At 39.3% G+C, this 25,168-nt stretch overlaps 1 protein-coding gene across 6 annotated transcripts in view; it reads left to right on the forward strand.

The window, feature by feature from the left end:
- The window catches only part of HECW2 (HECT, C2 and WW domain containing E3 ubiquitin protein ligase 2), a 392,336-nt gene that overhangs the window by 267,708 nt on the left and 99,460 nt on the right, over positions 1 to 25,168 (forward strand). For all 6 annotated transcript variants that reach the window (XM_012454051.3, XM_012454049.3, XM_064373220.1 and 3 more), the window contains 6 exons: positions 436 to 536; positions 972 to 2,324; positions 3,502 to 3,597; positions 12,831 to 12,981; positions 13,672 to 13,775; positions 14,288 to 14,412. In XM_012454051.3, coding sequence (XP_012309474.2) covers positions 436 to 536; positions 972 to 2,324; positions 3,502 to 3,597; positions 12,831 to 12,981; positions 13,672 to 13,775; positions 14,288 to 14,412 — 1,930 coding nt within the window. The remainder of the gene's footprint in view (positions 1 to 435; positions 537 to 971; positions 2,325 to 3,501; positions 3,598 to 12,830; positions 12,982 to 13,671; positions 13,776 to 14,287; positions 14,413 to 25,168) is intronic.

Genomic DNA, 25,168 nt, shown 5'->3' on the forward strand with positions numbered 1-25,168 from the left:
GAACCAGCTTCCTGTTGTGCTAAATGCTGAGGAACCAGGCCCTCTCCCCTTTTGCACCCGAGTCAAAAAAACCCTAAAACTTGAGACCTTTCACAGCTCCTTTATGACCTTCAAAATCTCCTTTTTCTGGTCTCCCTTTGCAGTGAGAGAGCGAATCAGTGTCCTTAAGAATATCACATAGCATATGATATCTTGTGCTCCTAATAATAATTTTTTCTTGCAGCAATATTTCCTTTTATCCCTGGGTTTATAAATGTTCCATTTGTGTGAATGAATAATATTACATTGGACTATAATGTGCCTTGAGCCTTTAATGTTCTTGTGAGTTTGAAAGTTTTAAGAGAGATATGAGGGATTTGGGGGGTGGCCTGCGGAAAGAAAGCGAAGGCTGACTCCAGTGTAGTCAGGATGAAAGAAGCATTTCTCTTCTTGCAGTGATCAAATGCTCAGCTACAACCTTGGCAGAAGGCTCCCAGCTGACCACGTGAGTGGGTACCTCCAATTTAAAGTGGAGGTTACATCTTCTGTTCATGAAGGTGAGATATAAATATATCTGCATGAATACACTGCTATAGGAAAAACTTGTTAGACCTAACTCAGTTGTCAGTTTGCTTCTGAACAGAATTGAATTAGTGTCCTGTTCTGAAAGTAAAACAGCTGTCAAATAGTTACCTGCTGAAAATTTCTAAGCAAGTAGGAAAGCCTATTTTGCCCAAAAATGTCTCTTAGATTGATGCCTGCATTTTGAAACTGGTGTTAAATTTCGAGCCGTATTAACATATATAGTTCCTGTGCCAAACTGACTAGCAGTCTCCTTGTTTAGTAGTGACTGGTGAATCTTAGCAAGCCAATAGAGAGCCCTCAGTGGAATGACTGAATTATTTGAACTTACTGGTGGAAAAGCAAATAGGTCATAAAACGTTCATTTGTTATTTCTAGTTCATTTTTAGAAATGCTGTTTTCTCATTCAGATGCCTCTCCAGAAGCTGTTGGCACAATACTTGGAGTCAATTCTGTGAATGGAGACTTAGGTAGCCCTTCCGATGATGAGGACATGCCAGGGAGCCATCATGACAGCCAGGTTTGCACTAATGGGCCAGTTTCTGAGGACAGTGCTGCCGATGGGACCCCCAAGCATTCATTCAGGACTAGCTCCACTCTGGAAATAGACACAGAGGAATTAACCTCTACTTCTTCAAGGACCTCACCTCCCAGAGGACGTCAGGATTCACTCAATGATTACTTAGATGCTGTCGAACACAATGGCCACTCCAGGCCGGGGACAGCCACCTGCTCTGAGAGGTCCATGGGTGCCTCTCCGAAATTGAGGAGTAGTTTCCCCACCGACACAAGACTCAGTGCCATGCTTCATATTGACTCAGATGAAGAAGATCATGAGTTCCAGCAAGACCTGGGTTACCCATCTTCCCTGGAGGAGGAGGGAGGCCTGATCATGTTTAGCAGGGCATCCAGAGCTGATGATGGAAGCCTGACATCTCAGACAAAGCCAGAGGACAACCCTGTTGAGAATGAGGAAGGCTCCTCACATGAAGCCACTTCGTTTGAGGATAAGCCAGAAAATCTTATAGAGCTTGCAGAGAGCTCCTTACCTGCTGGCCCAGTCCCAGAGGAAGGTGAAGGCGGCCCAGAGTCTCAACCCAGTACTGACCAGGGCAGTGCTGAATTATGTGGCTCTCAAGAGGCAGATCAGCCCACAAGTGGGGCAGACACGGGGACTTCTGATGCATCGGGAGGAAGCCGAAGAGCTGTCAGTGAGACCGAGTCTCTCGATCAGGGCTCTGAGCCTTCCCAGGTGTCCTCTGAAACAGAACCCAGTGATCCTGCCAGGACAGAGAGTGTGAGCGAAGCCAGCACCAGGCCTGAGGGAGAGAGTGACCTGGAATGTGCTGACAGCTCCTGCAATGAGAGTGTGACCACGCAGCTGTCCTCTGTGGAGACGCGGTGCTCCTCTCTTGAGAGTGCACGGTTTCCTGAAACCCCAGCCTTTTCTTCTCAGGAGGAGGAAGATGGAGCCTGTGCAGCAGAGCCCACCAGCAGCGGCCCTGCCGAAGGGTCGCAGGATTCTGTGTGCACTCCTGGTTCTTTACCTGTGGTACAGGTGCCCAGTGGGGAGGAGGAAGGGCCAGGGGCAGAATTGGCCACGGTACCTGACCAGGAGGAGCTGGGGGAGGTCTGGCAGCGGAGGGGGAGCCTGGAGGGAGCCACAGCTGCTGCTGAGAGCCCACCCCAAGAAGAGGGCAGTGCTGGGGAGGCCCAAGGCACCTGTGAAGGGGCGACTGCCCAGGAGGATGGCGCTACTGGAGGTAGGATGTGGACACCACTGTGGCTGTTGGCTCGATCATAGCTGTGCAGAGAGAAGATCTGTAGTTTTCCCCTCAATGTAAATAAGGCCGCAAGTTGCTTATTACCTGAATTCCTCACATTGAGGTTCAGCAGGGGAAGAGAGGCAAGATTGAAAACAAGGCCAGGAAGAGAAGGAAACAGGTAACAAATGTGTGGCAGCTGAAGCCCTTCCTCTAGATTAGGCCTCCTGTTTCAGAGTGGGGAGACTGAGGGACTTAATCACATAGCAAGGAAGAAGGCAGCATGATTTACATCCAGATGGCTTGAGTTCAAATTCAGTGCTCTTTTAAAAAATGGATCATCTATTACTGAAGTAAGAGGCCTATTAAACAGCAGTCTTCAAACAAATAATGAGTCTCTATTGGGACCTGGGTTTGTAGATACACAAGCAAACAGGCTGGCAGCTTCAACCTTAGTGTAATCCGCAAAGGTACGAGAGACACCTAGTCACTCCTTTTTTCTAAAATTTCACAGTGAAAGATAAATGTGTGCTATGCATCAAAGGTAATATTTTTGTCTTCTACAGTTTAGGAATGTCAACTAAGTTAGGTGATGCATTCTGATTTGAAGAATGAGCTGCTTTTGTAAGCAAGGATATACATCTACACCTGCAGTTTGTATTACACTCAGTGAATGCAGCTCTCTTGAATGATTTCTATAAAATGCCCTGTGAGGATGCATTAAAAAATCAAAGAGCAATTTCATATGTCTAGCTGGCATAACTCAGAAATAGGAATGATTTTCTTCTGTAATTTATTTTTCTACCTACATTATCCCCTTCTTTTCTTCCTCCTCCTTTTTTTCTTTTTCCTTTATTATATTGTAGCCACCATGTGACCCTAAAGCATTAGTGCATGACCAGGACAAAGGCCACTGTGGCTGAGGGATGAGGAAGGGGAAGTTGCAGGAGGGGAGGGATACAGACAGAAGACAGTTCTTCAGGAAGTCCTCTTCTAAGCATTCACCTCCTATTTATTCTCTTCTTTTGTTTCTAGCTTCTCGTATGGGAAATGAGACTAAACAGAGAAAAGAAACTAGCCTTGGGATTTATGTTAGGTTTTTAAAAATTTTTTATAAAGTCTGTTTTGAAACTGAAAGAGAAAACAATACCTGGTAACTTTCTACCTTTAATCCTAGGTTCTCAAGCCAATGGCCACCAGCCACTGCGATCACTACCTTCAGTGCGCCAGGATGTTAGCCGCTACCAGAGGGTGGATGAGGCTCTCCCACCAAGTGAGCACCTGTTAGTTAAAAAGGGCCCTCCTTAATCAAAGGGTGCAAGGTGACAGGCAGACCTATTCCATGAGTCTTAAAAGATGGATACATGGCCTTCAAGCGGAAGGAATCTGGGGGCTGCCACTTGGCATAGCAGGTGTAGTCTGGGAAGTGCCAGGCCAGCAACTCTTCTCTAGCACCATTCTGCTGAAAGAAAGGGCAGCTGTAAATCCTGCACTGCCCATGGGGTGAACATTATAATATGGAGTTAGACCCAGATATTTTGGAAAATTGGCTGCATAATAGAATTTTTTTAAATTATGCCTAACCACAGCATGAATGTTCTTTCAGCTAATAGACAAATTGGTATGCTCTCTTAGGAAAAGCTTCACTCTATGTAATATACTGCCTTTTTGTTCACTTGCAGCATTTAAAATCATTAAGCACAAGGTTCTAGTATTTTTTAGGGATATGCAGAGAAGTGTTATTAATTTCAGAAATTAGTCTCCTACTTATTTGGGACATGACAATTATCTGGGGATTTGAAAGACATTTCATTTATTTCGCTTTCAGAAAACACTTAAAGGAGAGATGGTGGAGGATTAGGGACGCTGGGATATAGTTACATAACCTTTATTCAAAGGTATGAGTGATACCCCTGGCCAGTCATAATCCAGATGAAATGTAAACTCTATTTAAATTTCTAGAGTTCTTTAAAGAGATATAGCTCTGTGAGAGCAATGGATTTTGATGAATATTGGTAAAGCCTGGTAAACATTGCTTTTAAAAATACATTGGAAGGTGCACCCTTTTGCCTTACCGCTTTCTCTTCTTGCTCACCCCCTCCACTTGCCCATCTTACATATGATTATGACAAGAAGCTAATGCCTTGGCTTCTCTGTGTTTTAAAAATGGTGGGACATAAGCGGGGTGTGGGGGCACACGCCTGTAATCCCAGCACTTTGGGAGGCCGAGGTGGGCAGATAACCTGAAGTCAGGAGTTCGAGACCAGCTGGCCAACACGGTGAAATCCTGTCTCTACTAAAAAATACAAAAAATTAGCTGGGCGACATGGTGTGTACCTGTAATCCCAGCTACTCAGGAGGCTGAGGCAGGAGAATCGCTTGAATCTGGGAGGTGTAAGTTGAGGTGAGCTGAGATGGCACCATTGCACTCCAGCCTGGGCAACAAAAAAAAAATAAATAAATAAAATATAGTGGGACATAAAGAAGGGAGGGAACGAATTTAAAAGACTAAAATTCTGAGTGGTTTGTCTGGCAAGTACTGACAAAAGACCTAAACGGTACTATGGAGAGTTTATCAAAATATCAGCTTAATCCTTTTGAAATTTTTTTGGGCACAAATCCTTCCCTTGTTTGTATATTTGGATAGCTGAGGGCTGTGACTTATAGAAAACATATTTTAAGCAGTTTAAAAATAGACTGAGAGATTAATTAACGTTGTGTTATCTTAAGCAGGTAGAGAGACCCAGGGACCCAAGAGGGGCACAGAAAACTTCCTTATTGATAAAACAATTGGTAAAGCCTTTGAGAAAAGATGAGTCAAAAAAAGGAAAATGTTCCTGGAAGATATTTAGGTATAATTGGAGGAAAACAAATTCAGAACACTAGGAGAGAGTTCTGGGAGAACTTCATTTTTATGTGTATACAGATTAATAGTCATTTAGAGTTTCAGGGGGGTTGGACAGGAACATTGCAGAAGTGCATTGATAAATGGTGTCTTCTTAGCCACATCCAATTGCTGTAATTTTTCCTATATATAAGTGTGGTCTCCTGATTGTATTTAATAAAGACAGGTACTGTCCTGCTGAAATTGTGATCACTGTTTGGGATATCTCAATATATTGTTTAAATACTGGTGTTTGCATTACACCTGTAGAGTACATCTTGGGAAATTTTTTTTACAATTGGCAGTTCATTTTAATGAACTGATATATTTGCAAAAGTAAAGGAAACCTTGTGACCCATCCTATTTAATCAGTGAGTGACAAACAAGAGGAAAATTCTTAAGATGTGTTGCCTCTAATTCAGAGGTTTTCAGTGGTGGCAGAGGATGCCACCTACTAGGCGATGTTTAGAGCTGAGATGGAGTGGCCTTTCAGCATAACAGTGTTTGAAGGGTGCCACTGGCATTTAGTTGGTAGGGGCCAGTGTATCAAATGTCCTACAATGGTGAAACAATCGGATACAACTACGAATTGTCCCACCCCAAATTGTGCCCTATACGAAACATTTCTCTGTACTAATTTGTTTAATACTTGGTAAATAATATTTTTTAAAAAATATAAACAGAATTTTTATATTTTAAAAACTCAGAAATGAGGTTGACTACCTCTAAAAATGTAAGTTATACACACATGCACACACACACATTTACACTCGTGCTTTAGGACCAAGCAACTTGCAGATTTGGGGGTGTATATTTTCATGGGTAGGCTATGGATTACGGTCTGGGCATGCCTGGTTGCTGTTTAGCTCTGTCTCCCATTCCCATGTGTGTCTTGTCCTTATGACAGTGTTTAATCACTTGGCTGCCCTGGGTCTGTCCTTACCTCAGCTGGGCCCCTCCCATCCTTTTCTAACTGAACAACTCTGCTACCACCCCTGGCCATGCGTCTGACTTACATCTGTGGCATCTACACTCTGTGGTGTCTTATGCTTTCTGAGGCTCATCTAGGGGTGACTGGCTGGAGTGTACAGATTGGTCCATCTCTTAAATGACCTGGCTGAATTATTTTAAGGCTAACAGTTGTGATTTTTAACACTATTAGTTATCATAACTTCATTTTTGTGATGCTTTACACTTTACAAAGCACTTTTGCATGCTTTCCTTTATTTTTTGTTCTTTCAATAATTTTGCAAGGTAGGTGAAGCAGGTCTTGTCCATAATTTATAGGTTGTTGCATAGAAGTCAGCTAATCTGATTCTTTTAAAGTTGTAGAAACTGAAGCCAAGATAAATTAAGTAATTTGTTTAAGATCCCATGCAAGTAAAAGTTGAGACAGAGTCTCCAATATTCCCTCTCCTGTATTGGGTATTCTGATCTGAGATAGGAAGGGAAGGGCCTGTTTTGTGGGTAGATGCATGTAAATTCTGAAAGTCTGGTTTGAGGCAGAGAGTGCCTTACATGGTGACATGTGGTTTTTTGGGCACCAGCAATGTCTCAATTCAGAGGATTTGGGGGTTTTGCTGAAACTTCAATATATTGCAGTGCTTTGAAGTCAGACCCCCCGCAGGAAGACTCAAAAAGTCTGCTCAGCTTTCTCTTCTTCTGGGATAGAGTTATGCAAGGAGGCCCTCCCCCAGAAGGCCCCTCACCTATTAGGAAAGTGGCTGCAGTGGTTTTAGCCAACATCATGTGTCCCAGACAGATGTGCTGTATTCAGTATCTGTATCAGACTCAGCAGTACCTTTCCTCTATGTGCAGGTCACTCTTCTTCTACCCTAGGGACAAGCTTCTGAAGCAGTGTAGTTTGAGCTGCTTTGATGGCCCCCATGTTTTTTTCTCTCTGTCACCCAGGCTAGAGCACAGTGGCATGATCGTGGTGCACTGCTGCCTCAAACTCAGGGGCTCAAGTCAAGCTCCTGCCTCAGCCTCCTGAGTAGCTGGGACTATCGGCAAGCATGATCATACCTGGCTGATTATTTTTTATGTTTTTATTTTTTGTAGAGACAGAAGTCTTACTATATATTTCCAGGGCTGGTCTTGAACGCCTGGCCTCAAGCAATCCTCCTGCCTTGGCCTCCTAAAGTGCTGGGATTATAGTTGTCAGCCACTTTGCCTGGGCTTGATTCTTTTTTTCTTTTTCTTTATCATTATTATTGTTGTTCTTGTTAGCTCCTTTTCATCACATTTTTAGGGATTTACATGTTTGCTTTCTTCTTTTTTCATTCTTATTTCTCCCATCTCAAGATCAGGGAATAGCTCTTGGACTTAGTACTAGGACTGATCAGCAGTGATGGTGACCTACCAACTGGTTCTTAAAATCTTACTCTTGCCTTAGGCCACACAGAGTGCACTGTGGCCTTGTGGCATGCGTAACTCTAGCTCTGGTTGAGAGATATTCTAATGATTCATAAAAAATAAGAAAGTGCCAGGCCTTGGAGGCAGGATGACACTGTTGAGAACCTTCCAGGGAAGTAGCTTGGACTCAATTATGCACAGAATGCCTTAAGAATTTGTTGTATCTTCTCATTCTGAGGTTATCGATGGTCTTGGCAGCTAGAGGTAGTTCAGGGCTGAAGCACTCTAGAATATTATTGGCATGACAAATCTTGGTCTCTTTAGCATTAAGATGAGTGATAAAAGAATCACCAGCCCAGCCCCCCTGAAAAACGATTTTCTTTTTCTCTTATTGATTCCAGTGTAATTGCGACTTAACCCATTGCTTCATTGGAGACAATATGGAAGTGTTGTATAAACATATTTCCCCAAAAGTGGTAGTTTTCTAGGAATATGACTAGATTCAGGATGAACAGCCTGGGTTAGTGGACTCTGATAGGAATCCAGGATGTTGCATATTGTTAGAACTAGTCTATTACTTATGTGAGGGATTCAAATGGGTAGTTCTGGACAACTATAGGGAAACAGTTATCATTTCTTGTGGTTGTATACATTCATTGTTAAAGTGTTTTTTTAAATGATGGCCTAAAATCATGCAGTGAATCTGAAAAGTATAATTAATCTAAACTTAGAGTTTCCACTATGTTTAGGGTTAGGACCTCTTATTCTCTAAGCCTACAACTTTGTTTCCAGGAAAAAAATGGATACTTTTAATCTAAAAAGCTACTTTATTAAAAATTGAAGATTAAAGTGCCAAATATGCAACTACTTGACTTTTTGAACAACTTTTTGTTCAAATAAAATAGCAGGAATGAGCACATACATACTGGTGAATTCTTTCTACTGAAAGCACATGGCAGCCACACCATCAGCATCTAGAAGTCCCGTTTGTACCCACTTTCAGTCACTGACCCCAACTCTGTATGGGGAAATGGGCCTACCATTCTGATTCCTAAAGTCATAGATAAGCTTAGCATACTTTTATACTTCATACAAATGGAATTTTACTTCCTTTAGTGTTCAAATAAGAAAAAAATGATCTTTTAAACACTGCCATCTGTCATTTATCACAAAGCTTATAATTTTCCTTGAAAGTTGCTTTAGTTCATTAGAACTTAATTATCTTTCCATTTTAATGATGGTACCTGTGGTTATTACAGTTTTTTATAGTGAATTTATACATTTACTTCATAACATTCAGATGTTTGATTTTACTAAATCCAATAATAACCAATTCAAAACTCTACACATAGGCCCCCCATACCCCTGATATGTAATTCATCTGTTTAGTTGTTGACTTTCTCAATATCAGCATTCACTGAGATGTATTCACAGCTCATCTGATCATGAGCTGAGTGGTCCAGTGGAGATCGAGGTCTAGTTTGAAGGGCATGGGAAAGGATGATGAGGTAAGCAGAGGAACCATGGGGTATCTAAAAATCCACTTACTCCTGGACTTCAGTTTGGGATATTTAGGCTGAGGCATAGGTTTTTTGTTTTGTTTTTGAGATGGAATCCAACTCTCTCTCCCAGGCTGGAGTGTAGTGGCATGATCTCAGCTCACTGCAGCCTCTGCCTCCCAGGTTCAAGCAATTCTCCTGTATCAGCTTCCTGGGAATACAGGCTTGCACCACCACGTCCAGCTGATTTTTGTATTTTTAGTAGAGACAGGGTTTCACCATGTTGCCCAGGCTGATCTCAAACTCCTGCCCTCAGGTAATGCACCTGCCTTGGCCTCCCAAAGTGCTGATTACATGCATGAGCCACCGTGCCCAGTTGAGATTTAGTTTCTTGTGGGCGCACATTTCATGGTCTCTGAGAAATCTAGCATTTGCTTCATGGCTTTGTCTAGCAAATGAGTTACAATTTTAAGTTCTTATTAATTTGTGTCAGTGTTGCTCAAATTTTAGGATGTCTAGGAATGAGACGGTTGTTAAAAATATAGATAACTGAGCCCTAGATTTAGCTAGTCTGATTCTGAAGACCTGGGATGCATCATAGGAATCTGCATTTTTATTGATCCTCAAAGTGATTCTGGCACATGTTGTCAGAGTCCCACTTGCCTTGAGAAACATTTCTCTAGGTAATAGTTTTCAAACTTTATTATTGTCATGAAGCTATTTATGCAAGTGAACTATTATGTGGAACACCAGTATACACAACAATAATATTGGAGCAGTCATGACTAAAATAGGATTGGCAGGTGTTTCTGGAGTCCTGTCCCTTGGAGACTCAACACTCCTGGACCCGTAAGGCTTAAGTAGTTTAGTTTAAGTTCTAGCCGAGACATAAAATGTTACTAGGTTCTATCTGAACCTAATATGATAAAATGGGCTTCACTTTATAGATTCATAGAATACTAGAACTGGAAGCGACCTTGCAATTGTTTGATTCTGTCCTCTAATTTTTTCAAAACCATGATTCATATAGGTGTAGTGACTTTTTTTGAGGTTTTGTAAATCTCAAAAGTGTGACAAGCCACAGCCAGCCTTCTACCTCCCAATTCAGTGCAAAACCACACCCCACACACACACTCCAAAACATTGCTCTCAGTCTCACTGCACCCTGATTGTATAACCTATTTGACAATGTGGCAAGACAAAGAAGTAAATGTTAAGCTCCCAGTCTTCTAACTCTGCCTTTCTCATTTTAGCATTGTCTATCTGAGAGAAACTGATGCTATCAAATGAGTTCTCATATGCTTTCTTATACCAAAAACAAACCAGGTCCAATATAGAGACATATAAGACATTGGAGCAGTTGTACTCAACCAAGTAACTTTGATAGATACCACAGAGAGCTAACCTTCCTGCAGGCACCTCTGCTACCTTTGCCAGGGGAGAATGATACTGACAGGGTGGGTAGAAGTGGATATGTAGTTCATGGATAAACCAATAGCATAACAGCCTTTCCTGATTCAGGGCCAAGCATCACTTTAAATCAGCAGTATAGAATTTGTCTTTATGGGGACTCAAGTAATTACATCAATATAAAGATATAATATTTGATAGGGATAATTTTAATATGCACTCGGTGTTCCGTGACTTTAGAAAGCAAATTTTTGGTCCTTGTTTTCTTATTCTCCCCATTGCACATAGAAAGGTCTTTATTGAGCTATAAATTAAGGCTATTACTGGCCTTTGTGGAAGGTGAATACAAGGATCATTTTTTTATGTGGCTTTGTGTCATTTTAAATTATTTTTTCATTTATTATATGCTATGTGCAAGACACTTTTATTTGGCTGTTCTATCTTTCACCTCCCCGTTTTGCTATGCATATAGACCTCAAGCACGCCACATTCATACCTCACTTAGTAAATTCTTACTTTGTTAGTTCCAGGAAAAAAATTCCATCTTTGAGGATTTTTTTTTTACTGTTTTTGTCAGAAAATGGAAAGTATGCAACAATGTGTTTTCTTTACTGCCATAACTGCCAGAAAACTGAGAGCCAAATTTTAGTAATAATCTAATCTTGGGAGTTTGGCAGCATCTCCTCTCTGTTTCCTTTAGTTAGTCTGGTTGGTTTCTATTTTTTATCCTGAATTGACCTATGCTACATTTTTTTTAAATTTTGGGGGCTACTGTAAATATTCTTTGGAGGATTGGTCATTTGTTTTCATGTGCATTTGATTTGATGTCTATGTGCCTGAATTACCCTGACTCTAATGAGAAAGGAATGAGATGGGGGTAATAGATTCCCCAAATCTTTCAGATGGAAAAGCATGCAAGGAGGAGAGCCAGACAGTGAAATATATCAAAGTGTTTTGAAAAATGGTTCCTGAAGATGCTTTAATATACTTGCTGTTTGTCAGCATGTCAACAGGCTAAGCATGAGGTTTTTTGGAAATGTCTTATTGATGGGACTGTAGCTGTGCCCAAAGAATTCATATTTGGCAGGCTGTTTCATGATGACTCTATGTTACCTTGGAGCATGAGTGGCATTGAGTTGTTTGCTGTCTGTGTAGTGCTTTTCCTCAGCCCAATTTTTCTTTCTTTTGCCATTTGTCATAAATTACAATGTGCTGAGATCAACAAAAGATGTCTTTCTGCTCCCAGCTGAGGCGATGGCCTTCAGCGATGGTCTAGTACAGGCTGAGCTATACCGTGCAGATCTTTCCAACCCTAAGGACTCTGTTGGAAAACTTGCCCTGTTCCTTTACAGAGCAAATGCCAACCCCACTGTGTCTGTTGATAAGCCATGTGATCACATGGAGAGTTTCAAGATAATTGAACTGCTCAAGAGAAAAATCCTTGTTAATTTTGATAATAATAATAACTTACATAGAAATAATATATGTACAAAGAGCTTTGCTGGTTAAAGAATGAATTTCTGCTTTTTTCATGTTTTCTGTGTAAATTACCGTTCCCAACTGCAGTAAGTTTCCAAATTTGGCCTTTTGAAAAGATCAACTCATGCTCTGTGGATTTCAGTAGGGGAATGGCCTTTTAGAGAGTCACAAAGGTGGGATGTCTGACCCTGAAGACCAGTCTGCCGTCTGAACATGCATTTACATATTTGTCTACAAGGGTTTAACACACTTAAAAATAAAATTAATCTTTTAAAACATTATGTTTATTTGAGGTTGGGAGGCAAGAAATTGCCCTTGCTCTGAAAACGTACTCATCTTTGGGAAAGTGCAAATAGAAGTTTGTAGATAATGATCACTAGGCAAGCATTAATTCGTTATTTTTTTTTCTGAAGACTAAATTTACTACAATTGTGCAGGAATATGCATGTGGAAGTTTCCAGCTATGAGTTTTTCACTGGAGCTAGAAAAGACATGGAAAAATCAGTTTTTTGGTGAAAATAAACATCAATACCCATTTTGATGTGAACATCTGAAGTATTATGAAACCAACTGCATATATTTTTAAAATTCTGAGGCTCATATATGAAGGGTGAGCATTGTGGGCAAATTTAGAAAGATTCTCTACATTTAAAGATGATTTAAAGGATTGGTACTATATGCACAGGATAGGCTAAATAATCAGTCACAGCAGATTCTGGAGTGGACTGGGGAGAAGTATGGGATAGTGCAGTGAGATGTACATTATTAGTCTCAGATTATAGCCTGTCAGAGAAAGAAAACACATACTGAACTTAATGAACCACATTAATGGTCTCAGCTCCTCCTCCTAATTCCTCTCGGTGCCTCACTGCTGTTTAGACTGGGAGGCACGCATTGACAGCCACGGCAGGATCTTCTACGTGGATCACGTAAACAGAACCACGACGTGGCAGCGACCGACAGCTCCCCCAGCCCCACAGGTGCTGCAGAGATCTAACTCCATACAGCAAATGGAGCAGCTGAACCGGCGGTGAGGATGAGCATTTTGCTGTGACTATTGTATTTTGTGGTTGGGCTAATTTTTACTTGGCACAAAGTAGAAGACGTTGTCTCTTTCATCTTTGGGTGTCCTGTCATTAAAGTGTAGCTGTTACCTCTTTTGATTCCCAGGCTTCACTGAACTTCTCTTGGTTAAAAATAATAATAATACTCACCCACATATATACCTTGTTTGGAAACCAGAGAAAAATAAATGAATATGACCCCTTTAGTCAACCCAAGAATTGATCTTTAGTAAACCAGAACATGCACATTTGTTATTTAAAGCCAAATATCTTTTCTAGTCTCTAGAATCCTTGTGGCTTATCATTATTATCAACCTGAGCTTTTTGGATCAGTCATTCTTTTTCAAGAATTAATTGCTGTAGAACATAAAGGTTTTTTTTCCCTTTAACAATATAGGAATTTACTTTTCTTTGGTTAAGGGACACAGAATTTAATGGTATTAATTCGGCAGGAAAATGTTCCCCAAACAGTGGACAGAAGAAATTTAATGCAGTGTAATTTAGTTAAACAGCAGATGAAGGAGTCCAGGGAATGGAGGTTGGAGGAAGAAACAGTTGAAGCTGAGAAGATAGTGAAAAGTTCTAGACTTTTGGGTAGCAGTTGAGTCCCATCTTTTAAAGGCTGCTGGAATGTAACTCTAGGCTCATGATTTTAGATATCAGAGTATCCGCAGAACCATGACCAATGAGAGGCCTGAGGAAAATACCAATGCTATTGATGGGGCAGGGGAGGAAGCTGACTTTCACCAAGCCAGTGCAGGTAAGAGCTTTGGGCTTTGTTTTTGTAATTTCATAAAAGTTGAAAAAAAAATTAGGACTTTCAACAAATGAGGCTTTTCGTTTAGATAACTTTTGCTCTTTGATAATGTCTGGTAATGAAACTCAAAAAACAGAGTTCACCAGAAACCTCTTCTAATCCTCAACTTCTAATTAATATTAAGAGAGGTATGATAAAACCCAGGTAGAATATAAATTCCTTTAATTTCTTGATCTGTGGGATATTGGAAAAAGAATCAGATCATTTAAAACATGTAAGAATGCATTAAAATGTCAATAGTGACTAGAAATATTACTTAATTCAATTTTAGTGTAATTAAGAACAGTCAGGTTTTATGTATGGATTTATAGCAAAGAAAAAAAGCATTGGGAGATTAAAATGATAGCACATGATGTAGGTATCCTAGGGTTCTTTTGAAATATAGACTAAAGTGAGTAGATGTTTTCACTCATAGAAAGATTTTGCTGACAGCCTCTGTGGTCTGCCCCGTCTAGATTTCCGACGAGAGAACATCCTGCCTCACTCTACCTCCAGATCCAGGCTCACGTTGCTGTTACAGTCTCCCCCCGTGAAGTTCCTCATCAGCCCAGAGTTCTTCACCGTGCTGCATTCTAACCCTGTGAGTAGTGAATCTGAAAGAACGTGAAGAAAAGCATCAGGCCAAAGAAAATGATCCTTGTTTTTGTAATAATAGTAGGAATGATAATGGTGACTGTTTCCTGAGCACTTAGTGTGTTCCGAGCCCTGTGCTGAGCACTGTACACTTTAACCCGTTTAGTCCAAAGAAACCATTTGAATTCACTGGGCTGCTATAACAAAGCACTGTAAGCTGGGTGGCCTAGAGCAGCAGAAATTTATTTCTCATGGTTCTGGAGCTGCGAAGGCCAAGATCGAGGCACTAGCAGATACCATGTCTGACGACAGCCCATTTTCTAGTTTGTAGATGGCCATGTTCTCCTTCCATCTTCATATGGTCTAAGGGCTGAGAGCTCTCTCTCAGGCTTCTTTTATAAGGTTATTAATTCCTAATTACATCTTAGGTCACTTCCTACCCCCATCTTCTAATCCTAATAATATTATATTAGTGATTAGGTTTCAACATGTGAACTTTGGGGGACACAAACATTGGACCCATAAGAGGAAGATTACCCCATGAGTCTTTGAGGGCTGAGGGAGTGGATTGCTGAAAGTAGTAATTAGAGGAAGGCCATCTTAACTGTACATGGAGTGATTTAGAATGAGGGGAACATTGGCCGTGGAAGTCTGTCTGGATATAATCCATTCATCATGGCATGTGTTGTTAGGAGCCTGGACTAGGAGATAAGAAAATAGAGAAAAAGGATTCTGCATGAGAGGAATTGCAGGCAGAGATTTGGCAAGATTTGATGGATAAATAGGTAGAATAGAAACTGAAGAAGTTGATCTTGAATGTTAATAATACATAAATAATGAACAATATATAATTAATAATGCTAGGAAAATTCAAATGAGGGATTTCTTAAAGGAATTGAAGGAAAACATATTGAATTTAACAAGACATCATGCACTTTAGGAAAAACAGAGTAGACCGTAGAGAAAAATAAAAATCAACATAGTCCTATCACCAGGAGCTGGTGATGAGGTAATTAGTATATATTAATACGTATTATTTATATTAATATATTTCTGCCTTACTTCTTCAGCTTTGTTTTACAAGTATAAACATCTTTCTGGTTTTCCTTATCATTGTCTCCTGGTTTACAGATTTAGCTTGGAGCAGAGAAAACTTGGAAGGAGAGTAAGCAACGAATAACATGCTAGCTGTCCTCATATATTATGCAAGAGGGGTTAGATTTACTGAGCACTCAGCTTAGCAAGTTTGTTGATTATTATGTACAAGGCACTGAACTAAGACCTAGGGATACAGAGATGACAGTAACTGTGGGCCCCGACATCCCAGACTTGGGATGTCATAACCAGAATGACAAGTGCAATAATGGATAGCTATACACTGCTGAAGTGGGCGATTAACTCCAAAGGAAAGGCACATGGAAGAAGCCATAGACAAGTCTGCATTTGAGATGAGTTTTAAAGGCTGATTAGGAGCTTGCCCCAGAAACCAGATGAGCAGGAGTACTCTAGGCAGAAGGAGCATCTTTCATAAAACAATAGATTCGTGAAGCTACCAGACTGTCTTGATAATTACTGCAGAACTTCTAAACCTGGATTATTAGTACTATATTGCAACTCGGTGTTGCTGGTGTATTGAGAACATGGGACACTAGTGAAAGTCAGATTTGAGCCTGGGAAGGGAAACAGAAGCCAGGTTACACAAACCTAAACTCGTGTATGGGACAATTCTAGAAGGTGACAGCCTTTCATACAAGACAGAATGGGCTAACATTTAGAGTTGTCACTGTAGCACAGAAAAAATCATGCTTTAATAGGAAGAGCACAGATGGTACAAACTCCCCTTTGTTTTTTGTTCATTTGTTCATGCCTTCATTTAATCAGTATTTATTAAATGCCTATGATTTGCCTGGTACATTCTATACTCTGGGAATAGAGTGGTAAACAAGACAGAGTAGACTATAGCTAACAGACTAGTGAATAAAAAAGATAATGCAGGTACTACAGTGTGGCATGAGGCCATGAAACCACACACTGGGATAGTTACTTGGGGATGAGGTAGAGGAGGCACTATTTTACTTTTATTTATTTTTTTTATCTCAAAATCTCACAGGGAGGCACTATTTTAGATTAGGTGGACAGGAAAGCCTTTCCAAGGGAGCCACATTCAAGCTGTCATAAAATGTCCAGAAACCGATAAGGTAAATGTCTGAGAACAGAACCTACCTTGCTAAGGAAGTGCAGAGACTCACAGGCAGGAATGAGTTTGCTGTGGTACATAATACAGTTAGGAAAGCAAGCAGGGTTACAGAAGGTAGGGCTTGCATGATCTGGCCAGGCATTTGGGCTTTATTCTAACAGCATTTTCCATATGGGAGTAATTTAGAGTTTTTAAAGTTACTTCTAGCTGTTATGCAAAGAATGGGTTTTAGAGGGCACGACTGGCATCAGGGAGACTAAGTGAAAAGGTCCTGTAGTAACACATGGAAGTGGCTTTGGCTAATGCAGTTAGCAGCAGAGATGGTGACAAATGTATGAATATGGGATATATTTTGAAAAGAGAGTTGACATTCTTTCTAATAGATTGGAGTATGGGATAGGAGAAAAAAGGGCTTCAAGAAGGAGCAACTGTAGCTAGACTAATAAAGAGGAAGAGAGATAAGAATCAAATAAACACGCTCAGAAATGATAAGGGACATAGTAACAGTGACCCCGCAGAAATACAAATAACCATCAGAGAATACTATAACACCTCTATGCACACAAACTAGAAAATCTGGAAGAAATGGATAAATTCCTGGACACATACACCCTCCCAAGACTGAACCAGGAAGAAATTGAATCTGTGAATAGACCAATAATGAGTTCTGAAATTGAGACAGACATAAATGGTCTGCCAACCAAAAAAAGCCCAGGATCAGATGGATTCACAGCTGAATTCTACCAGAGATACAAAAAAGAGCTGGTATCATTTCTACTGAAATGACTACAAAAAAATTGAAAAGGAGGATCTCCTCTCTAACTCGTTCTATGAGGGCAGCATCATCTTGGTGCCAAAACCTGGAGAAGATATAACAGAAAAAGAAAACTTCAGGCCAATATTCTTGATGAGCATTGATGCAAAATTCTCAATAAAATACTAGAATCCAGAAGCACATCAAAAAAGTTATCCACCACAATCAAGTTGGCTTTATCTCCAAGATGCAAGGTTGGTTCAACATATGCAAATCAATAAATGTGATTCATCACATAAACAGAACTAAAGACAGAAACAATATGATTATCTCAATAAATGCAGAAAAGGCCTTCAATAAAATTTAACATCCCTTCATGTTAAAAACTCTCAATCAACTAGGTATTGAAAGAACATATCTCAAAGTAATAAGAGCCATATATGACAAACCAACAGCCAATATCATGCTCAATGGGCAAAAGCTGGAAGCATTCTCCTTGAAAACTAGCACAAGGCAAGGATGCCCTCTGTTACCACTCCTATTCAACATAGTATTGGAAGTTGTGGCCAGGGCAATCAGGTAAGAGAAAGAAATAAAGGGTATTCAGCTAGAAAGAAAGAAAGTCAAATTATCTTTGTTTGCAGTTGTCATGATTCTGTATGTAGAAAACTCAATCATCTCAGCCCAAAACCTTCTTAAGCTGATAAGCAACTCCAGCAAAGTCTCAGAATACAAAATCAATGGTCAAAAATTGCTAGCATTCCTATACACCAACAATGGGCAAGCCGAGAGCCAAATTATGAATGAACTCCCATTCACAACTGCCACAAAAAGAATAAAATGCCTAGGAATACAGCTAACAAGGGAAATAGAGGACTTCTTCAAGGAGAACCACAAACCACTGCTCAAAAAGAAATCAGAGAGGACACAAACAAAAGGAAAAACATTCCATGCTCACGAATAGGAAGAATCAATATTATGAAAATGACCATACTGCCTAAAGTAATTTATAGATTCAGTGCTATTCCCATTAAACTACCATTGACATTCTTCACAAAATTAGAAAAAAACTATTTTAAAATTCATATGGAACCAAAAAGGAGCCTGAGTAGTCAAGACAATCCTAAACAACAAGAACAAACCTGGAGGCATCACACTTCCTGACTTGCAAATACTAGTACTTACAACTAGACTAGTAACCAAAACAGCATGGTACTGGTACAAAAACAGACACATAGACCAATGGAACAGAATAGAAAACTCAGAATTAAGCCTGCACACCTACAACCATTTGATCTTCAACAAACCTGACAAAAACAGGCAATGGGGAAAGGATTGATTCCCTAGTTAGTAAATGGTGCTGGGAGAGCTGGCTAGCCATATGCAGAAAATTGAAACTGGACCCTTTCCTTACATTATGTACAAAAATTAACTCAAGATGGATTAAAGACTTAAATGTAAAACTGAAAACTCTAAAAACCCTAGAAAAAATTCTAGGCAATACTATTCAGGATGTAGGCACAGGCAAAGATTTCATGACGAAAATGCCAAAAGCAATTGCAACAAAAGCAAAAATTGACAGATGGGATCTAATTAAACTAAAGAGCTTCTACACAGCAAAAGAAACTATCATCAGAGTGAACAGACAGTCTACAGAATGGGAGAAAATTTTTGCAGTCTGTTTATGTGACAAAGGTCTAATTCCAGATTCTACAAAGAACTTAAACAATTATTTACAAGAAAAAAACAACCCCATTAAAAAGTGGGCAAAGGACATGAATAGACATTTCGCAAAAGAAGACATACATGTGGCCAACAAACATATGAACAAAAGCTCGATATCACTGATCATTATAGAAATGCAAATCAAAACCACAATGAGATGTCATTTCATGCCAGTCAGAATGGCCATTATGGAAAAGTCAGAACACAACAGATGCTGGTGAGGTTATGGAGATAATGGAATGCTTTTACACTGTCAGTGGGAGTGTAAATTAGTTCAACCATTGTGAAAGACAGTGTGGTGATTCCTCAAAGATCTAGAACCAGAAATACCATTTGACCCAACAATCCCATTACTGGATATATAACTAAAGGAATATAAATCATTATATTATAAAGATACAAAAACATGTATGTTCATTGCAGCACCATTCACAATATCAAAGACATGAAATCAACCCAAATGCCCATCAATGATAGACCAGATAAAGAAAATGTGGTCCATATACACCATGGAATATTCTGCAGCCGTAAAAAAGGAATGTGATCATGTGCTTTCAAGGACATGGATGGAGTTGGAAGCTCTTATCCTCAGCAAACTAACACACAAATAAAAAACCAAACACCACATGTTCTCACTTGTAAGTGGGAGCTGAATAGTGAGAACCCATGAGCGCATAACTCGGAACAACATACACCAGGGCCTGTCAGGGCTGAGTAGGGAGAGGGAGAGCATCAGGGATAATAGCTAATGGATGCTGGGCTTCATACTTAGGTGATAGGATGATCTGTGCACCAAACCACCATGATACACACTGATCTATGTAACAAACCTGCACAACCGCCACATAAAATGAACTTAAAAGTTGAAGGAAAAAAAAAGAGCAACTGATTGAATGGTAGTGTTCATGAGTTTTCTGGTATATGTTTAACCACTGGCTTTCTGGAGAAAAAACGTGTGTGTATATTTGTGTGTATGTCTGTTGTGTTTATATACACACACATATATGTGTGTGTGTGAATATATATGCATGCGACATATGTATATATAGAGATATATCTATACATGTTTGTATAGATATCAATATATCTATACATGTTTGTATAGATATCAATATATCTATACAAATAATAGTAAAAGAGACACTGAATGCTTTTGTTGATTTTTGCTGCCTATAGTGGTAATTGATGAACAAGTATAGTTCCAACAAGAATATTTTCATTTGCATTAACAAGACAACAGTGAAACAGGGAGACATGTTGGAGTTTCATACTCCTTTGTCAATAGTTTTTGAATACTAGACTTACATTTCTTCATTTTGTGTGTTTGTCTGTGCTACTTGCAATGTAACAGCACAATTTGAAGTTTCATCTGCATTTTTTTTTCCCATTAATTTCTTAAGTCTGGACCTTAAGTAAAGAAAAAGACAGTAAACTGTTCCTGTAAAGGACCAGAGAGTAAATACTTTAGGCTTTTGGGCCAAAGACAACATGTAAGCAAATGGGCTTGGCTGTGTTCCAACGAAACTTTGTTTAAAAACACAGACAGCTAGCCCTTGACCCTGTAGTTTGCCCACCCCTAGTCTAGACAGCCCACAGAACAATAAATCAAGCCCTGATACTGCATTTTCTGATTTCTGTAGTGTTAATACACCCACTATGGGTGATGTCAAACCACCAGCGACATCACGAAGCACAGAGTTCTAACTTCTCTCTTTGGGCTGCCTTTTTTTATACAAGGTCCTCATCACTGCAGTGTTTTAAGAAGAGACTGGATTAACGGTCATTGGGTTGTGGTATAAGGCTGTCGTTTTTAAACTTGGTGACTTTAAAAAATAAAATGCATATTCTTGGTTCCCAAACCTTAGAGATTCTGGTTGGGTAGGTCTGGAGTGGGTCCCAACAGTCTGTTTTTATTTTGCTTTGTGCTGTTTTAGGCCCCTAACGTGATTCTGATACAATTGGTCTGTGGCCTGTAGTCTGGGAACTCCTAGGATAAAGAGATTTTGCATTAAATGCCCTTACAGCCTTTGTCACAACTATAACTCTCCTGGACTTTTGACAACTAACATGTTTTAACAGTATGAAAATACCAAGCAGCTTACTGGCTTTGTTTTTTTTTTTTTTTTTTTTTTTTTTTTTTTTTTTTTTTGAGACGGAGTTTCGCTCTTGATACCCAGGCTGGAGCGCAATGGCGCGATCTCGGCTCACCGCAACCTCCGCCTCCTGGGTTCAGGCAATTCTCCTGCCTCAGCCTCCTGAGTAGCTGGGATTACAGGCACGCGCCACCATGCCCAGCTAATTTTTTTTTTTTTTTTGTATTAGTAGAGACGGGGTTTCACCATGTTGACCAAGATGGTCTCGATCTCTTGACCTCGTGATCCACCCGCCTCGGCCTCCCAAAGTGCTGGGATTACAGGCTTGAGCCACCGCGCCCGGCCACTGGCTTTGTTTTTTTAAAATGTGTTTTGTTTTCATGTTTTTGTCACGTTTCCTTTTTCTTTAGTTGGGCATGGTTTTAGAATTTATTTTGCTGGATAGCTCATCTTGATTTCAAAGTATTCTTTCTAAAGCATTCTAATTTTTTTCTTTCTCTTACTGAACTGCATTCATACTAGCTAGAAAGATGATTCATGCTGTGCATTTTTACATTTCTGTAAGACTTAAATTCTGTGAGTTTAGGAAGTCTTATTTTCCTAACTTGTATATGGCAGATATTGAAGTAGCTGGATTTGTCCTGCTAGAGGTCTCAAGGTATGAATCAATGGCGATAACTCAGACAATTTTTTTTAAAGGGCATTACTTGCTGGAATGTTTTCCTTTTTCTAGATTAACAGAAAATGTTACAAAATAAACTTTGATTTCTGCATTTTGAGATTTATTGTCTAGGGTTTTTGCTTGAATTCTTTATGATCTATACCTTTTTCAGTGGATTTCCTGTTAATATTATTGAAAATGTTCAATATGCAAAAGGAATGTTTTTAATAATTTTCCATTTTTTTATGACTTGAAGGTATCAGTTTATGTTGAAAGAAAAAGTCATGAAAAATAGATTACGTGTAGTTGTAATACCTAGTAACCCTTACTGGAAAGAAAAGTGTTAAATCGATACATGGTTGTCATGACGCTAAAGTAAAACTTAAGAAAGAAAATTTTGTGGGTTTTTTTTTTCGTCTTTTTTTGCATCGTATTTGCTTTAGGAATTATTCTACTGCCCTCTACTGGTTGTGATCAGATTTCTTTCAAAATTGTCGTGACAAACTATTTCTTGTGTTAAGACTGTTGCTAGTGCCATGTCTTTTATAGCTGGTGTGCCTATATTTGTCTAATTAACGTCATATGCAAACATATTTTATTACATTCAACTGAATAATTTTCCAACATACATGCCAAATAATTACTCCTGTGGCTTTCAATGAGCTCTAAAAATACATTAATTCCATCGTTTAAATTTCTTAGTACTTAATGAAGAAAAATACTATTCCAAAATCCATAAGATTATTCTTAAACCTCAGGAATTCCTGCTATTGCAAAATAGACGAATTGATCATTTGTGTTTAGTTTTGTTAATGTTAAAATTCCCCTCCATTTTACTCTAGCTAGATAAAAACAATGCAAACCCTGTATAATTAAAAATATGAAGACAGACTGTATAAAACAGGACTTTTTTCATATCTCTGCATACATATTATGCAGACGTTTCTTGATTTTGTGTATATTAAATTTTGTTTAGTGAATAATGTATACAAGTGCTCAAATCTGCTCCCTTGTGAGTAGGAGAGATGTTTGCTATAGGTTCAGTGGTGTCCTTTTCCAAACCTGAATTCAGAATGCCTATTCTTGATGATGGCTTTCTGAAACATGAAAGACTTTATTTATCAGTAATGTACTTAACTGTGTTATTGAAAAGAACAGAATTAGGTAAAATTAGGACTGGGCCAGGTAATCTAGGATATTTGGTCATCATAATGCTTTGGAAAACCTGCAAAAAAAAAAAAAGGAGAGGGATTGATTATTATTTGCACTATGGTTGCTAAGAACTGAGCATTTACATGTAATTTTTTTTTATTCTCCTGCCAAATGGCAATGACATTTACTTCTACAACCTCAAACATGTAACCAAACAAAGACACATTTAAGTTCTAAGAAGCATTATTTTTTTTTTATTGCATTTTAGGTTTTGGGGTACATGTGAAAAACATGCAAGATTGTTGCATAGGTGCATACATGGCAATGTGATTTGCTGCTTCCTCCCCTTCACCTATATGTGGCATTTCTCCCCATGCTATCTCTCCCCAACTCCCCACCCCCCGCTGTCCCCCCCACTCCCCCGCAACAGACCCCAGTGTGTAGTGCTCCCCTCCCTGTGTCCATGTGTTCCCATTGAAGAAGCATTATTTAACAAAACTCCAATAAAGAAATTCAGTTGATCATTCACTCAACCATCAAGTAGTTTATTTCTTGCTAGGAAGATGAGAAACAATCAGAAGGGAGGTTGGGACAGGGACTTTTGGAATTAAGAAGGAATAACTAAAAAGAATATTTAAATTATGTCAAAGGAAAACAAAGTGTTGTTTCCTTTCAAGATCATCTAAAGGGGCTTTGTCTACTATTAACAATTGCCAATTCCTCTTAACTACTCGAGTCCATGTGCAGCGGCTTCCCAGGTGAATTCTGTTCATTTTCATGAAACTGTGTTATGAATTAGATATCATGGGCTCTTCTCTAATCTACTGTTGTTTCAGGTAAAATACCAGATCCGTTTACTGCATCTTTTTCTCTCAGACAAGCAAGCAAACAAACAAACAGAAAAGCATCCTTACCTAGTTAGAACCACTAAACCCCAGAAGGAGAATAAAGATGCCTCTTTTCTCTTAACCCACAGCTTTGTCAATATCAGCTTCCATGAAGACTAAACTCTGTCAACCTAATCCTATCTGTTTAGTGTTTCTGGCTCTTTGGACTGCTCCCATTCTTAGCTCTGCTTGTTCTGTCAGTGTGTTTCTAAATTTTCACCACTGTTGTGGCTTTCATTTTTCCAACTCTTTCTGCCTCCAGTGAATCTCTTCCTCCCACCTCCCCCTATAATTCTCCTTCTTCCTTTTGAATGATCAAGCCTTGCTCATTTCTGTATCCTAGGGGCTTAGCACAGGGCTTAGCACATAATTAATGAAGGTTAGGAGACCCTTGTTCAGTTCGTAGAATGTGGGATGCTGGCCCAAGATCTTCAAAGACTAAAAATGGCAAACAATTTTGTAACTCTGTCTGTTCAGGTATGATAGATATAATTTTCTAAATATTTTTATTTACTTACACCCGGTATTCTTAAAGTGATTTTGACCTTTTCAAATCACTTTACCATCCTTTGTCCCACTTGGATTTGACTCTCATGTGCCTATGGAGAAAGCAAGGGAATTATTATTATCCCGTATTACAGTTAAGCAAATTGAGACAGAGATTAAGTGGTTTTCTTTGTCTCTGTCTATGAGTGACAGCTGAGACTAGAATCTGTACTGTAGTTCTATATGAAGTGGAGTGTAAATATCCTTCCCAAATTATAGATATATAAATTATATATATATACACACATATTTAAACTATATATACATATATTTGTGCTTATTCAAACATAGTTTTTTCATAGAAACATAGCAGTCTAGAAGTATGTTCCTGTTTGGCTTAAGTGTTTTGTATAGACCCGAACAGTCATGTACTTATTATTCAGACTTGAAAAGGCTGTGGATCTAAAGGTTGTTTACTAGTTACTGAAAGAAAGCTTTCTTTCATTGAATTACTTTAGTAGATGCTCTTTGCAAAGATCAAATGTGTTTGGCACCATATTACGTGTTTCAATGAGTGGAGAGGAGGAAGTTGAAAGGACGCAATTAATTATAAGACCAGCCTTAAGATTTCTGTGCTTAAAGAGCCGTTCAGCCCCAGGGAATTACTTCAAGCCAGAGGCTAGGATAGGTTTCTTAACTTAATTGCCACTATTTCTTGCCCTAATGAAGTTCTTTTTTAACAAAGTGAGGAGCATTTCTGGTGCTCTAGATAAGGAATCAGAATGTGGCCTATTTATTTACTTACTTC

This window comes from Aotus nancymaae, unplaced genomic scaffold, assembly GCF_030222135.1.
Source record: "Aotus nancymaae isolate 86718 unplaced genomic scaffold, 86718_ANA_hifiasm-v0.15.2.pri h1tg000008l, whole genome shotgun sequence".
NCBI classification, from domain to species: domain Eukaryota; kingdom Metazoa; phylum Chordata; class Mammalia; order Primates; family Aotidae; genus Aotus; species Aotus nancymaae.